We start from the raw sequence: 17,840 nt of genomic DNA on the forward strand, positions 1-17,840 counted from the left end.
AACACTCTAAAGGGACAACTAAAAAAAGTTATAATTTTCCTTTGAACAGTAATTGTGACTTTAAACAGAAAACTAAGATATATTGTAAAACGTGTTTGTCTTTTTTAGCTGGACACAGAATCTGAAAGTACTCTAGCTTCTGCAGATATCTATGAAAGAGAAAAGAACATTTGCATAGATTATAGTGATCTTTCCGATGATTTAAAGGTAAACTTTGTGTTTAATCCTTATCGCAGCAAGTTCTATACAAATATGCTGAAACGAACGATTCATTGATGCTTAAAAATAATTCTTAAGCAAATAATTAGAACATTTTCTTTATAGTTTGCCAGTAGCCTAATTCTGTAGTGGTTATGGCTGGGATCATATACTGCACAGTGCACTGAGCGAGCGGGGGTTATGCATTGAATTTGCTCCAGGCCAGGGTTCTATAAAGTCAGGCTCAAAAGTCACGGTGAGCATACATGAGGCCACTAATATACTGTAAACAGCAGTAAAATCTGATAGGTTATCAGTAGATTCTGAAGGTCCAAGGCTGAGTATGTATCAGGGACCCATGGCCTTATCATAGACTTTTATTAGCCAATTCAATTACCAGTGATGTTAGCAATGTTCCATTGAAATGGTGTGGGAATGTTTTGTTATGCTGGAAATACACTTGTGCGATTGCTTTCGACGCGAGATCGGGCCCGATTTCCCTTGAAGCTCAACTTGAGACAAATCTCATCGAAAGTGCATTTTTACTGCATTCGATGTGCATACAATCCTGCAATTTATCTCATGCCCCTTACGACCGGAAATCGACTGGTATCGTATGATCGAATTCCAGCGCATCTCATGCTGCCCAAAAGCACACCAGATTTATCTGCCAGATTAAGAAAAATTTAAATAATGGGCTGGCCTATATGGGGGATATATAAACCTTTGAGGACCTGAAGTATGGGACCCGTATCTCTGTGCAGGCTTTGGGACACATCATGTGACATGCAAATAATAGGTGCAACAGAGTGCGCTAGTGGGCTAGATGGTTCCCAAATGTGAAGATATCGTAATCCTTTGTACAAAATAAAAAGGTGATATAATTCCCATAAAAGAGGAATCAAAATACTTCCCTTACTACTTCATGAAAATGCTCAAAGTTTTCCAACTGATTCCATATGCAAAGGAAACAACAAAATGGCATATAGTGTAGTAGGTATATACAAGGGTATTTAATAACAAAACTTTTCATAAAAATTTCAGCGTGTGATAAAAAACACAACATTATACACACAAACAATGTATAAAATGGATAGGTAAAAAATACACCCAAATGAAGGGTGATGTTTAGGGTGGAGGATTACCAGATGGTAGCGAAAATCAGGCCTTAAGATGTAGTGATAGGGTGTTTGGCTCCGGAACCTCGTTCCCTTGACCGTATTCCCCTTCCGTCTGGTTCACCTTTTCCCCAATTAGATAAAGGTAGACACTCCACTCTCCAGCTGCAACGCGTTTCGGGGTATTCCCTTCCTCAGGCAGTGAGGGTGGAGTGTGATGGACTTCCTTTTAAGCTCCCTTCCGTAATTACTTCCAGGTTAAAGGTCAAATTCATTTTTTTTAAACATTATTAAAACTTTCCACAATACATATTATCATATTACTTAAGAACTATTTCCATTATCATCCAATTTATAATCAAACTGTTTAGAATATAGTCGTAAATTATTGAAATTATTAGATTTCATACGTACATTGACCGGAAGTGATCATTACACAACTTCCGGTTTCGGCCTCCCAAAAATGATCCGCAAACATCTTTTAACATAATGACAAAACAAACTTCAATAGTGTCCGGGCTCCTTGATCATTCATCTATATGATGCCTGGAGTCTGTAGTGTTGTGTCCACACCCGGCGTTGTGTCCGCACCCGGCGTCGTTTCCTCGTGGAACGCATTTTGGAACGCATCACTAACTTCCTGTTAACTTGCGATGACGTATTTCCGCTTCCGTTCGGGGCCGTTAGTAGCGTGTAATCTCCCCATATTAAGTCTGGATTTTGCAGTCATATTCTTAACACAATTTATATAGAAACTTATACTATTAGTCCTGCATGTATACATATATGGAACGCATTCTGGAACGCATAATAAATATCCAGTCACTTCCGGTGATGCGTTTCCTGTTTAGTCCTGCTGCTTCCATATTATTTGTTGGCAACAAATTCTTAACACGATAATGCCTACAATTAAAACAACCAATATTGAGTCAATTAAATTGTGATGGGGTTACTGAATGAAATTTATATATATAAAGCAGTAAGTAGGTATAATATGGAAACATGTATATAAAATCGTGAACTATAGTGGGGAGACAGCTTAAAGGAACCACTTTAATTCAAAGTCTGCGTTCAGACCTTGCGGAATGAGGCTCTTTACTTTATGTATCCACCTCATTTCACTCTTGGCCAAGCGTGTAGCTTCATCCCTTTGTTTCCAATTGTTCTTGATGTTTTCAATCGCCAAGAAGTGAATAATATTTTTGGTCGAACAGTTGTGCTTCTCTTTAAAATGATTAGACAGTGAATGTGTCGTCAGTCCCTTTTCTCTGTCCTCCATCTGGGGGACGCTGCGCCGTTACTTGTGGGTTAGAGGTGTGTGGTAGTGGAGTTTGGCACAGAACTATCAAAAGCTGACTCCTCCCCCCCCTCTAACCCCTCCCATCTCCTTCCTGCTCAGCCCTGTTCAGTTTTAGTTTTGTGCCTGTGGAGTACAGACACAGTTTTTATTTCTCTTTAGATTTTCTGTTTATTTTTATTTCTTTTGACAAGTACCTAGTCCCTGTTTACAGGTGACAGGTATAACAGTGGAAGAGGGTTAGTATCCCATTCCAGACTGCTGCATGGAGGCCACTATACCTTGGTCACTGGGGCCTTCAGAGAAGAAAGCAGAATCAGGTAACTGGACAGCCACAATCTGTCACTGACAGTATTGGGCTGTCCCTATTTCCTATTGCCTGACTGGGGATTTTTATCCTATATATATATATATATATATACAAGCCGTCGCTTCTCTCCCCTCTCCTCCGCCCCCCCCCCCCCCCCCCCCCCCCACCCCCCGGAGCGCGCGACATCCACAGACAGCCGGATGACTGAACTGGGATGTAATTTGGTGGGGGCGGACTGTGTTTAGGTCCGGGAGGGTGTTATTCACTCCCTGGGACCGTTGCTGTGCTGCCATGACAACCGCTCTGTGTAGCGGCGCACGGGAGCCGAACTTCCGGTTTTGCCGGAGTGAGAGAGAAGTTACGTCAGGCGGGCAGAGGCAGAGCCGTCTTCCCGCCCAGCTCTGCCCGCGCGCGCGCTGCTGTTCACGGCGCCATCTTCTCTGCCTGCAGACGGGGGGGCGCTGTGCTAAGGAGGGGGATCACACTTACACAAAAACCGCAAGTATAAGAGGCGGGGGATCACACTTGGGGGACAAGACATAGTACATCAGAGTACAAAATGACCAGTAAGCCAGAGAAACCTGCAAAGGGAAAAACAACCTCAGTGGTTTATTTCTCATGTTCACAATGTGGCACAAAGCTGGCTAAGGGGAGTGCTGACGCAGGGACCCTCTGTACATCATGCTCTGGGGCACCAGCGGCAGATCAGCAGGCCAGATCCACAGATCAGTCCATGCCCCCTAGGGTCAAGGCTATGGTGGATGCAATTTCAGATTTGCGTCAGTCAAGGTCGGAAGCAGCTTTGGCCCAGACTCAGGTGGAACCGCTGTGGGCCCAGAATATGGGAAAGTGTCTCACTGATTTGACTCAGTCTGTAAATAAATTTGTAAATTCTGCTAGTAGTTCGGCGGCTTCTAAGCGAACGCAGCCGTTGCCCGCTATTACGTTTCCGGGAGAGGAGTTGGATACTCTGACATCTCCATTGGAAGAAGGGGAGGTAGATCCTGAATGGGACGAAAATTCGGCTTGGGAAGATGAGGAATTATCTACTAGTTCAGGTGTTAGGCTACTAATCGAAGCCATTCGTCAGACCCTTAATATTCAGGATGAGGCAGTAGCCGAGACTTCTACCCCTTTCTTCAAACGACAGAAGAGACAGGTTACTGCCTTCCCTTCTTACTCGCACTTTGCGGATATTTTAAAAGAACCCTGGCTAAAACTGGATTCCCGTTTCCAGGCTCCTAAAAAGTTAAAATTTCTATATCCTTTTACAGAGGAGGATACAAAATTTTGGGAGACTGCCCCAAAGGTAGACGCTCCTATTTCGCATTTAGCAAAAGCTACGGTTATTCCGTCAGTACAGTCTGTGACTTTAAAAGACTCTACCGATAGGAAGATAGAAGCATTACTAAAATCTATGTTTCTCTAACGTCCTAGTGGATGCTGGGAACTCCGTAAGGACCATGGGGGATAGCGGGCTCCGAAGGAGGCTGGGCACTCTAGAAAGATCTTAGACTACCTGGTGTGCACTGGCTCCTCCCACTATGACCCTCCTCCAAGCCTCAGTTAGATTTCGTGCCCGGCCGAGGTTGGATGCACACTAGGGGCTCTCCTGAGCTCTTAGAAAGTTATAGTCTTAGAATTTGTTATTTTCAGTGAGACCTGCTGGCAACAGGCTCACTGCAGCGAGGGACTAAGGGGAGAAGAAGCGAACTCGCCTGCTTGCAGCCGGATTGGGCTTCTTAGGCTACTGGACACCATTAGCTCCAGAGGGATCGACCGCAGGCCCAGCCTTGATGTTCGGTCCCGGAGCCGCGCCGCCGTCCCCCTTACAGAGCCAGAAGCAAGAAGATGGTCCGGAAAATCGGCGGCATGAAGACTCTGTCTTCACCAAGGTAGCGCACAGCACTGCAGCTGTGCGCCATTGCTCCTCTCACACACTTCACACTCCGGTCACTGAGGGTGCAGGGCGCTGGGGGGGGGGGGCGCCCTGAGGCAGCAATAAAAACACCTTGGCTGGCTAAAATACCTCAATATATAGCCCCAGGGGCTATATATGAGGTAAATACCCCTGCCAGAATTCCATAAAAAACGGGAGAATAGGCCGCGAAAAAGGGGCGGAGCCTATCTCCTCAGCACACTGGCGCCATTTTTCCCTCACAGCTCGGCTGGAGGGAAGCTCCCTGGCTCTTCCCTGCAATTCTACAGTACAGTAAGAGGGAAAAGAGAGGGGGGGCATTAAAATTGGCACTGTATACAGTATATTATATAAAAGCTATTAGGGACATAACTCAGTTAGTCCCTGTATATATATAGCGCTCTGGTGTGTGCTGGCATACTCTTACTCTGTCCCCCCAAAGGGCTTTTGTGGGTCCTGTCCTCGTTTAGAGCATTCCCTGTGTGTCTGCGGTGTGTCGGTACGGCTGTGTCGACATGTTGAATGAGGAGGCTTATATGGTGACAGAACAGAGGCCGATATATGTGATGTCGCCCCCTGTGGGGCCGACACCAGAGTGGATGGATAGGTGAAAGGTATTAACCGACAGTGTCAACTCCTTACATAAAAGGGTGGATGACGTAACAGCTGTGGGACAGCAGGCTTCGCAGCCCGCGCCTGCCCAGGCGTCTCAAAGGCCATCAGGGGCTCAAAAACGCCCGCTCTCTCAGATGGCAGACACAGATGTCGACACGGAGTCTGACTCCAGTGTCGACAAGGTGGAGACATATACACAATCCACTAGGAACATCCGTGACGTGATCCCGGCAATAAAAAATGTGTTATACATTTCTGACTTTAACCCAAGCACCTCTAAAAATGGGTTTTAGGTTTGGGGAGAAAAAACAGGCAGTGTTTTGTTCCCCCATCAGATGAATAAATGAAGTGTGTGAAAGCGTGGGTTCCCCCGTTAAGAAACTGGTAATTTATAAAAAGTTACTGATGGCGTACCCTTTCCCGCCAGGTGGATAAGTTACGCTGGGAGATATCCCCTAGGGTGGATAAGGCGCTCACACGTTTGTCAAAAAAGGTGGCACTGCCGTCTTAGGATACGGCCACTTTAATAGGTACCTGTTGATAAAAAACAGGAGGCTATCCTGAAGTCTGTATTTACACACTCAGGTACTAGACTGAGACCTGCAGATAGTGCTGCTGCAGCGTGGTCGGTGACCCTGTCAAACAGGGATACTAGTCGGCAAACATAAAAACATATTAAAGACGTCGTCTTATATATGGGGGATGCACAGAGGGATATTTTGCCGACTGGCATCCAAAATAAATGTAATGTCCATTCTGTCAGGAGGGTATTAGAGACCTGTCACTGGACAGGTGATGCTGACTTAAAAAGCGCATAGAGAGCCTTATAAGGGTGAGGAATTATTTGGGGATGGTCTCTGGGACCTCGTATCCACAGCAACTGCTGGGAAGAAATAATTTTACCTCAGGTTTCCTCACAGACAAAGGTACAGTCCTTTCGGCTTCAGAAAAGCAAGCGGGTCAAATGGCGCTTCCTTTCTGTACAGAGACAAGGGTAGAGGGAAAAAAGCTGCACCAGTCAGCCTGTTCCCAGAATCAAGATTCTTCCCCCGCCTCCTGTGAGGCCACACCATGACGCGGGTGCTCCACAGGTGTAGCCAGGTACGGTGGGGGGCCGTCTCAAAAATTTCAGCAATTAGTGGGCTCGCTCACAGGTGGATCCCTGTTTCTTTCAAGTAGTATTTCAGGGGTACAAGCTGGAATTCGAGATGTCTCCCCCCAGCCGTTTCCTAAAATATGCCTTGCTGACAACTCCCTCAGGCAGGGAGGCTGTGCTAGAGGCAATTAATAAGCGGTATTCCCAGCAGGTAATACTCAAGGTGCCCCTACTTCAACAAGGACGGGGTTACTATTCCACACGGGTTGGGGTACCGAAACCGCATGGTTCGGTGTGACCCATTTTATATTTAAAATCCTTGAACACAAAAATTCAAGTTCAAGATGGAATCGCTCAGGGCGGTTATTCCAAGCCTGGACGAGGGGGATTACATGGTATCCTGGGACATCAAGGATGCTTACCTGCATGTCCCCATTTACCATCCTCGCCAGGAGTACCTCAGATTTGTGGTACAGGATTACCATTACCAAGTCCAGACACTGCCGTTTGGACTGTACATGGCACCGAGGGTGTTTTATCAAGGTAATGGCCGAAATGTTGATACTCCTTCAAAAAAAAAAGGGAGTTGTAATTATCCCGTACTTGGACAATCTCGTTATAAGGGCGAGGTCCAAGGAGCAGTTGGTAGTCGGGGTAGCACTATTTTGGAAAGTGCTACAACAGCATGGTTGGATTCTAAACAGTCCAAAGTCACAGCTGGTTCCTATGACACGTCTACTGTTCCTGGGGATGGTTCTGGACATAAACCAGAAATAGTGTTTCTCCCGGAGGAGAAAGCCAAGGAGTTGTCATCTCTAGTCAGAGACCTCCTGAAGCCAAAATAGGTAGCGGTGCATCATTGCACGCGAGTCCTGGGAAAAATGGTAGCTTCCTACGAAGCAATCCCATTAGGCAGGTTCCATACAAGAACTTTTCAGAGGGACCTGTTGGACAAGTGGTCCGGATCGCATCTTCCGATGCATAGGCTGATAACCCTGTCTCCAAGGACCAGGGTATCTCTACTGTGGTGGCTGCAGAGTGCCCATCTTCAAGAGGGCCGCAGGTTCGGCATACAGGACTAGGTCCTAGTGACCATGGATTCCAGCCTTTGAGGCTGGGAGGCAGTCACACAGGGAAGAAATTTCCAGGGAATTTGGTCAAGTCAGGTTATTTCCCTACACATAAATATTCTGGACCTGAGGGCCATTTACAATGCCCTGAGGCCGGCAAGGCCTCTGCTTCAAAACCAGCCGGTACTGATCCAATCAGACAACATCACGGCAGTCGCCCATGTAAACCAACAGGGCGGCACAAGAAGCAGGATGGCGATGGCAGAAGCCACAAGGATTCTCCGATAGGCGGAAAATCATGTGTTAGCACTGTCAGCAGTGTTCATTCCCGGAGTGGACAACTGGGAAGCAGATCTTCTCAACAGACACGACCTCCACCCGGGAGAATGGGGACTTCCTCCAGAAGTCTTCCAATAGGATTGTACACCATTGGGAAAGGCCACAGGTGGACATGATGGCGTCCCGCCTCAACAAAAAGCTATAAAAGATATTGCACCGGGTCAAGGGACCCTCAGGCGATAGCTATGGACGCTCTGGTAACACCGTGGGTGTACCAGTCGGTTTATGTGTTCTCCCCTCTGCCTCTCATACCAAAGGTACTGAGAATAATAAGAAGGCGAGGAGTAAGAACGATACTCGTGGATGGCCAAGAAGAGCTTGGTACCCAGAACTTCAAGAATTTATATCAGAGGACCCATGGCCTCTGCCACTCAGACAGGACCTGCGGCAGCAGGGGCCCTGTCTGTTCCAAGACTTACCGCGGCTGCGTTTGTCGGCATGGCGGTTGAACGCCGGATCCTGAAGGAAAAGGGCATTCCGGAGGAAGTCATTCCTACGCTTACTAAAGCCAGGAAAGAGGTTACAGCAACTCATTATCACCGCATATGGCGAAAATATGTTGCATGGTGTGAGGCCGAAAGGGCCCCAACAGAGGAATTTCAACTAGGTCGATTTCTGCATTTCCTGCAAGCAGGAGTGACTATGGGCCTTAAATTGGGTTCCATTAAGGTACAGATCTCGGCTCTGTCGATTTTCTTTCAAAAAGAACTAGCTTCAGTACCTGAAGTTCAGACATTTATAAAAGGAGTGCTGCAGAGTCAGCCCCCGTTTGTGCCTCCTGTGGCACCTTGGGATCTCAACGTGGTGTTGAGTTTCTTAAAATCACATTGGTTTGAACCACTAAAAACCGTGGATCTGAAATATCTCACGTGGAAGGTGGTTATGTTATTGGCCTTGGCTTCTGCCAGGCGAGTATCAAAGTTGGCGGCTTTGTCTTGTAAAAGCCCTTATTTGATTTTCCATATGGATAGGGCAGAATTGAGGACTCGTCCCCAGTTTCTCCCAAAGGTGGTGTCAGCGTTTCACCTGAACCAGCCTATTGTGGTGCCTAGGCTACTAGGGACTTGGAGGACTCCAAGTTGCTAGACGTTGTCAGGGCACTGAAAATATATGTTTCCAGAACGGCTAGAGTCAGAAAATCTGACTCGCTGTTTATCCTATATGCACCTAACAAGCTGGGTGCTCCTGCTTCTAAGCAGACTATTGCTCGTTGGATTTGTAGTACAATTCAGCTTGCACATACTGTGGCAGGCCTGCCACAGCCAAAATCTGTCAATGCCCATTCCACAAGGAAGGTGGGCTCATCTTGGGCGGCTGCCCGAGAGGTCTCGGCTTTACAACTTTGCCGAGCAGCTACTTGGTCAGGGGCAAACACGTTTGCAAAATTCTACAAATTTGATACCCTGGCTGAGGAGGACCTGGAGTTCTCTCATTCAGTGCTGCAGAGTCATCCGCACTCTCCCGCCCGTTTGGGAGCTTTGGTATAATCCCCATGGTCCTTACGGAGTTCCCAGCATCCACTAGGACGTTAGAGAAAATAAGAATTTACTCACCGGTAATTCTATTTCTCGTAGTCCGTAGTGGATGCTGGGCGCCCATCCCAAGTGCGGTTTATCTGCAATACTTGTACATAGTTATTGTTAACTAAATCGGGTTATTGTTGAGCCATCTGTTGAGAGGCTCTATTGTTTCATACTGTTAACTGTGTTTCATATCACGAGTTGTACGGTGTGATTGGTGTGGCTGGTATGAGTCTTACCCGGGATTCAAAATCCTTCCTTATTGTGTACGCTCGTCCGGGCACAGTACCTAACTGAGGCTTGGAGGAGGGTCATAGTGGGAGGAGCCAGTGCACACCAGGTAGTCTAAGATCTTTCTAGAGTGCCCAGCCTCCTTCGGAGCCCGCTATCCCCCATGGTCCTTACAGAGTTCCCAGCATCCACTACGGACTACGAGAAATAGAATTACCGGTGAGTAAATTCTTATTTTTCCTTATCAGGTGTCTCTCTTCGTCCAGTTCTGGCGAGTGCCTGGGTGCTTAAAGCCGTAGATGAGTGGCTTGCACAGGTTGTATCTGGGATGCAGTCAGACGATCCGTCGGAGGCCTTTCAATTAGCAGAACAGATTTCTGAGGCCCTTACTTACGTGGGTGAGGCCTTATTGGATTCGGTGGCGCTACAGTCCCGTGTTTCTGCCTTAACAGTATCCGCAAGACGATCTCTTTGGCTTAGGGTTTGGAATGCTGATTCGGACTCAAAGCAGACCTTGACGGCAGTTCCTTTTGAAGGCGAGTTTCTCTTTGGATCCGAGTTAAAGAAGATCATTTCAGATACTACGGGAGGAAAGAGCCCTTTCCTTCCGTCTGCTCCTAACAAACCAAAACCTACAAGATTTCGGTCCTTTCGTACGCAGGGCAGAGGTAACTTCCAGTCCTTTCGGCCCTTCTCCAGATTTCCACGGAGGGGATCATTCAGAGGTAGAGGAGCTCAGGCTACTCGCAGACCGGCCAGGAAGCCTGCCGACAAGCCTGAGGCATGACGCTTCGGGCCCTCTGGAGGGATCAATACAGGTTGGGGCTCGTTTACTTCACTTCAGGGAAGTGTGGCTCCTATCGAAACCAGATCGGTGGGTAATGGTGGTCATTTCCAGAGGATATATGTTGGATTTCGAAGAGACAGTCCCAACCCGACTATTTGTCACACCTCTCCCAGACGACCCCTCCAGACGTCAAGCTCTCCTTCAGGCAACAGCAACATTATTACAAAATGGAGTAATCTTTCCGGAACCAGCTCCTCAGAGAGGTCGGGGTTTTTACTCGGGTCTTTTTCTCGTGGACAAGCCGGACGGTTCGTTTCGACCCATTCTAAATCTAAAAGCTCTCAATCCGTACCTCTCATCCCAAAAATTCAGGATGGAATCCATTCGCTCCATTATCGCAGCCATGGAGCCAGGGGAATATTTGGCTTCAATAGACATAAAGGACGCATACCTACATGTTCCAATTTAGATAGGACATCAATCCCTTCTGAGATTTGCAGTAGGGCCGTGGCATTTTCAGTTTCGGGCCCTTCCCTTTGGTCTCTCTACGGCTCCCCGGGTTTTTACGAAGGTCCTGGGTCATGTCGTCGCAGTTCTCCGTTGCAAAGGGGTCAACATCACCCCATACTTGGACGACCTGTTGATCAAGGCACCGTCACCGGAGATTCTCACTCAGAACCTGCGTCTAACGACAGAGACTCTACAGTCGTTCGGGTGGATAATCAATTTTCCAAAGTCGTCTTTACTCCCGTCGCAGAAAATGGTTTTTCTGGGTCTTCTATTCGACACCAACAGCCAGAGGGTGTTTCTGCCTACAGACAAGATTCAGGACTTACAAGCCAGAATCAGAACCCTGTTAAAGTTGCCGGCAGTGTCAGTCCTCAGATGCATGCAGGTACTGGGCAAGATGGTGTCCTCATTCGAGGCAGTTCCATACGCCAGATTTCATGCCCGACCTCTTCAAGCTCAGATTCTCCACTGTTGGACTCGGACGGATTCACGTCTCGAACTGCAGTTGATACGCTTGTCGATAAGGACTCGTCAGTCGCTCTACTGGTGGCTTCACAGTCACAATCTGAGGAAGGGTGCGCCGTTCACGGTCTGGTCTTGGATGATGGTAACCACGGACGCAAGCCTCAGCGGTTGGGGAGCAGTGTTCCAGACTCATCATTTACAGGGGCGCTGGAGCACTCAAGAGTCAAAACTACAGATCAACATTCTGGAATTGAGAGCGATCCGATATGCTCTCATTCGGATTCAGACCATGGTGCAAGGCCATCCAGTTCGGGTGCAATCCGACAATGCCACGGCAGTGGCTTACATCAACAAACAGGGAGGAACTCGCAGCTGGTCCGCAATGAGAGAGGTTGCTCAGATTCTCACGTGGGCGGAACGTTGGATTCCCGTGATTTCAGCAATTCACATTCCGGGAGTCGAAAACTGGGAGGCAGATTTTTTGAGTCGTCACACGATTCATCCGGGAGAATGGGAACTTCACCAGGAAGTATTTCTTTCTCTAGTGGATCGCTGGGGAATGCCAGACATAGACCTGATGGCGTCACGCCTCAACAAAAAACTTCCTCTTTACGGATCAAGAACTCAGGATCCTCAAGCATTTCTGATTGATGCACTAACAGCTCCGTGGCAATTTCAGCTGGCTTACGTGTTCCCGCCAATTCCCTTGCTTCCACGTCTACTCCAACGCATTCGGCGAGAAGGCCTTGCAGTAATTCTGGTGGCTCCGGATTGGCCGCGCCGACAGTGGTACACTCTTCTAAACAGCATGGTCGTCGGAGATCCCTTTCGCCTCCCTCTGCGACCAGATCTTCTTCTTCAAGGACCTTGTCGCCACCCAGATTTAAATCGGCTGGCTTTGACGGCTTGGTTCTTGAATCCAACATTTTGAAGGCAAAGGGTCTTTCTCGTGCGGTTGTTCAGACAATGATTCGGGCTAGAAAACCGGTGACTTCTGGCATTTACCATAGAGTATGGCGTATTTACATTGCTTGGTGCGAGAAAAGGAACTTGACTCCGCATTTGTTTAGACTTCCTCGCCTGCTCTCCTTTCTCCAGGAGGGTCTTGACAAGGGTTTAAAACTTTCTTCCCTGAAGGGTCAGGTTTCGGCCTTGTCGGTTCTTTTTCAAAAGAAGTTAGCAATCATCCCAGAGGTTCAAACATTCCTACAGGGTGTACTTCGAATTCAACCACCTTTTGTTCCTCCGATTCCTCCCTGGGATTTAAACTTGGTACTTAAAGCCCTTCAAAATTCTCCATTTGAACCTCTAGAATCTGTGGAACTACGTTATCTAACACAAAAAGTTGTTTTTCTTTTGGCTATTGCCTCAGCTAGACGAGTGTCTGAGTTGGCGGCTCTTTCCTGCAGGCCGCCCTTGTTAGTGTTTCATGACAATCGGGTGGTTCTGCGGACGAAGCCTTCATTTCTTCCAAAGGTTGTTTCAGCATTCCATTTAAATCAGGACATCGTTCTTCCAGCTTTTAATCCGTCATCTTCTCAGGGGGAAGATTCCCATTTGGCTCTCTTGGATGTTGTTCGGGACTTACGTATTTATTTGTCTCGCACGGAGTCTTTCCGTCGTACGGATTCCTTGTTGGTATTGGTTGATGCTCCCAAACGAGGTTGGCCTGCCTCTAAGAACACTGTGGCCCGTTGGGTAACTTCGGCCATCAGGCAGGCTTACGTGTCCTCAAACGTTTCGGTTCCTGACTCAATTAGGGCTCATTCGACTAGAGCAGTTGGAGCGTCTTGGGCTGTTCGCGGTGGTGCATCTGTTGAGCAACTATGCAGGGCGGCGACCTGGTCGTCAGTCCATACGTTCACAAAGTTTTACCGGTTTCATACGGTTGGTTTGGAGACTGCCTCTGTTGGGCGTCGTATTTTACAGACGGCTATGCCGTCAACGTCTCCCTCCTCTCATTAGCTTGCTTTGGGAAGTCCCACAAGTAACGGCGCAGCGTCCCCCAGATGGAGGACAGAGAAATTGGGATTTTAGTTTACTTACCGTAAAATCTCTTTCTCTGAGTCCATCTGGGGGACGCTGCGATCCCTCCCATAGTTTGTCTGGTTTAATTGGTTAATTTTTTATTCTGGTCTATCTCCTTTGGCTTGGCTAAACGTTAACTGAACAGGGCTGAGCAGGAAGGAGATGGGAGGGGTTAGAGGGGGGAGGAGTCAGCTTTTGATAGTTCTGTGCCAAACTCCACTACCACACACCTCTAACCCACAAGTAACGGCGCAGCGTCCCCCAGATGGACTCAGAGAAAGAGATTTTACGGTAAGTAAACAAAAATCCCAATTTTTATATTTCGTATATGTTCACTGAGCCGGGTTTTTATTAAGGCTCTGCTTGTTCTCCCAATATACACAAGATGACAACTGCATTCTATAAGGTATACCACATTCGTGGTGTGACAGGTCATAAATTGATTTAATTTGTAATTATTCTCATTTACTGTAAAATCTTCATATTTTGATTTCTCCATCTTGATCTCCCTACATGCTTGACATGTTCCACATCTGTAGAATCCTTTATTCCTTATAGGATGCTGATCTTGATAGGGCAGAGCACTTCTGATCAGTTTGTTTTTAAGGTTGGGAGCCTTCCTATAGATGAATTTAGGCATTTTTGGAATTACTTCTTTCAATATTGGGTCCTTTAATAATAAATGCCAATGTTTCCGCATGATGGATTCCATTTTCTTGTATTTGTGGCTATATTGTGTAATGAACGCAAACTGTGCTTTTCCATTATTGACTTTCTTGTTCTTGGAGTTTTCCAGTAGTTCAACTCGATCTCGATTAAGTGCGTCTTCCTTAAACTTTTCTAGTTTCTCTTTATTGTAACCTTTCTGTTCAAAGCCCTTCTTCATGACGTCAATTTGATCTTCGCAGGTTTTTATATTGTTACAATTGCGTCTAAGTCTGAGAAACTGACTCTTGGGAACACTTGAGAGCCAGTTGGCATGATGTTCGCTTGTCACGGCTATATAATTATTTGCGTCAGTTGGCTTCTTGAAACATTTAGTTTCGATCTTTCCATTTTCTACATAGAGAGTAAGATCAAGAAAATCAATTTCTGTTTGGCTCGTCTTGGGAAGAAAAGAACATCAAAACAAATGAAGCTTTCGGTAAAGATCTCCCCTTTTGGCATCGATATATAGATGATATAATCTTCTTTTGGAAAGGGAACAAAACTGATTTAGACTGCTTTTCAGAAAATCTTAATTCCAACGATCTCAATATGAAATTAAGTGTTAAGACGAGCCAAACAGAAATTGATTTTCTTGATCTTACTCTCTATGTAGAAAATGGAAAGATCGAAACTAAATGTTTCAAGAAGCCAACTGACGCAAATAATTATATAGCCGTGACAAGCGAACATCATGCCAACTGGCTCTCAAGTGTTCCCAAGAGTCAGTTTCTCAGACTTAGACGCAATTGTAACAATATAAAAACCTGCGAAGATCAAATTGACGTCATGAAGAAGGGCTTTGAACAGAAAGGTTACAATAAAGAGAAACTAGAAAAGTTTAAGGAAGACGCACTTAATCGAGATCGAGTTGAACTACTGGAAAACTCCAAGAACAAGAAAGTCAATAATGGAAAAGCACAGTTTGCGTTCATTACACAATATAGCCACAAATACAAGAAAATGGAATCCATCATGCGGAAACATTGGCATTTATTATTAAAGGACCCAATATTGAAAGAAGTAATTCCAAAAATGCCTAAATTCATCTATAGGAAGGCTCCCAACCTTAAAAACAAACTGATCAGAAGTGCTCTGCCCTATCAAGATCAGCATCCTATAAGGAATAAAGGATTCTACAGATGTGGAACATGTCAAGCATGTAGGGAGATCAAGATGGAGAAATCAAAATATGAAGATTTTACAGTAAATGAGAATAATTACAAATTAAATCAATTTATGACCTGTCACACCACGAATGTGGTACACCTTATAGAATGCAGTTGTCATCTTGTGTATATTGGGAGAACAAGCAGAGCCTTAAAAACCCGGCTCAGTGAACATATACGAAATATAAAAAAGGGACTGACGACACATTCACTGTCTAATCATTTTAAAGAGAAGCACAACTGTTCGACCAAAAATATTATTCGCTTCTTGGCGATTGAAAACATCAAGAACAATTGGAAACAAAGGAATGAAGCTACACGCTTGGCCAAGAGTGAAATGAGGTGGATACATAAAGTAAAGAGCCTCATTCCGCAAGGTCTGAACGCAGACTTTGAATTAAAGTGGTTCCTTTAAGCTGTCTCCCCACTATAGTTCACGATTTTATATACCTGTTTCCATATTATACCTACTTAGTGCTTTATATATATAAATTTCATTCAGGAACCCCATCACAATTTAATTGACTCAATATTGGTTGTTTTAATTGTAGGCATTATCGTGTTAAGAATTTGTTGCCAACAAATAATATGGAAGCAGCAGGACTATACAGGAAACGCATCACCGGAAGTGACTGGATATTTATTATGCGTTCCAGAATGCGTTCCATATATGTATACATGCAGGACTAATAGTATAAGTTTCTATATAAATTGTGTTAAGAATATGACTGCAAAATCCAGACTTAATATGGGGAGATTACACGCTACTAACGGCCCCGAACGGAAGCGGAAATACGTCATCGCAAGTTAACAGGAAGTTAGTGATGCGTTCCAAAATGCGTTCCACGAGGAAACGACGCCGGGTGCGGACACAACGCCGGGTGTGGACACAACACTACAGACTCCAGGCATCATATAGATGAATGATCAAGGAGCCCGGACACTATTGAAGTTTGTTTTGTCATTATGTTAAAAGATGTTTGCGGATCATTTTTGGGAGGCCGAAACCGGAAGTTGTGTAATAATCACTTCCGGTCAATGTACGCATGAAATCTAATAATTTCAATAATTTACGACTATATTCTAAACAGTTTGATTATAAATTGGATGATAATGGAAATAGTTCTTAAGTAATATGATAATATGTATTGTGGAAAGTTTTAATAATGTTTTAAAAAAATGAATTTGACCTTTAACCTGGAAGTAATTACGGAAGGGAGCTTAAAAGGAAGTCCATCACACTCCACCCTCACTGCCTGAGGAAGGGAATACCCCGAAACGCGTTGCAGCTGGAGAGTGGAGTGTCTACCTTTATCTAATTGGGGAAAAGGTGAACCAGACGGAAGGGGAATACGGTCAAGGGAACGAGGTTCCGGAGCCAAACACCCTATCACTACATCTTAAGGCCTGATTTTCGCTACCATCTGGTAATCCTCCACCCTAAACATCACCCTTCATTTGGGTGTATTTTTTACCTATCCATTTTATACATTGTTTGTGTGTATAATTTTGTGTTTTTTATCACACGCTGAAATTTTTATGAAAAGTTTTGTTATTAAATACCCTTGTATATACCTACTACACTATATGCCATTTTGTTGTTTCCTTTGCATATGGAATCCGTTGGAAAACTTTGAGCATTTTCATGAAGTAGTAAGGGAAGTATTTTGATTCCTCTTTTATGGGAATTATATCACCTTTTTATTTTGTACAAAGGATTACAATATCTTCACATTTGGGAACCATCTAGCCCACTAGCGCACTCTGTTGCACCTATTATTTGCATGTCACAGTTTGTTATCTAGGTATAAGGGAATACCATTGGTTCAAAGGGGTGCTGCTTAATAGGGGCTCACTTGGCGCCTTATTAGCTCTGTAGATATATCTATACCACGTTTGGGACACATCATGCCTGAAACCTGCAAGGCTATTATCAAAGTACTGCAAGAAAATTACACCACACATTGCTTGTCGTATAACAAAATATTTTATTTGGCAAACTGAGTTTGCGTAAAAAAAAAAATATTTTCTGCTGCGGGGTACACTGGGCTCCACAAGGAAAGACATGGGGGTGTAGAGTAGGATCTTGATCCGAGGCACCAACAGGCTGAAAAGCTTTGACTGTTCCCAGAATGCATAGCGCCGCCTTCTCTATAACCCCGCCTCCCTGCACAGGAGCTCAGTTTTGTAGTTGGTGCCGCAGATAGCAGGCACATAACAGAGGGGCTGCGCTGGGCAGCCCTGAGAAGAGCTTTTTAGAAGAAAAGTGAAGACTTCAAGGGCTGCAGCAGTGTGTATATGTCTTTTGACATTCACTGCTGCGGCTCCATCTCTCCCCAGCGGCGCTGTACACTCCCGAGCCCTGGTTGCCGGGTAACTACAGCAGGAGGCTCCGGTTTTCTTCCATGGTCAGGCACACACGACGGGGGCTCTCCGGGATCGCGTGGCCGCGCTTCGGGAGGTG

At 45.7% G+C, this 17,840-nt stretch overlaps 1 protein-coding gene across 2 annotated transcripts in view; it reads left to right on the forward strand.

The window, feature by feature from the left end:
* SMC1B (structural maintenance of chromosomes 1B) overlaps positions 1-17,840 on the forward strand; it is a 619,466-nt gene that overhangs the window by 457,533 nt on the left and 144,093 nt on the right. For both annotated transcript variants that reach the window (XM_063928898.1, XM_063928897.1), the window contains one exon: positions 109-207. In XM_063928898.1, coding sequence (XP_063784968.1) covers positions 109-207 — 99 coding nt within the window. The remainder of the gene's footprint in view (positions 1-108; positions 208-17,840) is intronic.

Source organism: Pseudophryne corroboree, chromosome 6, assembly GCF_028390025.1.
Source record: "Pseudophryne corroboree isolate aPseCor3 chromosome 6, aPseCor3.hap2, whole genome shotgun sequence".
Taxonomy (NCBI): Eukaryota; Metazoa; Chordata; class Amphibia; order Anura; family Myobatrachidae; genus Pseudophryne; species Pseudophryne corroboree.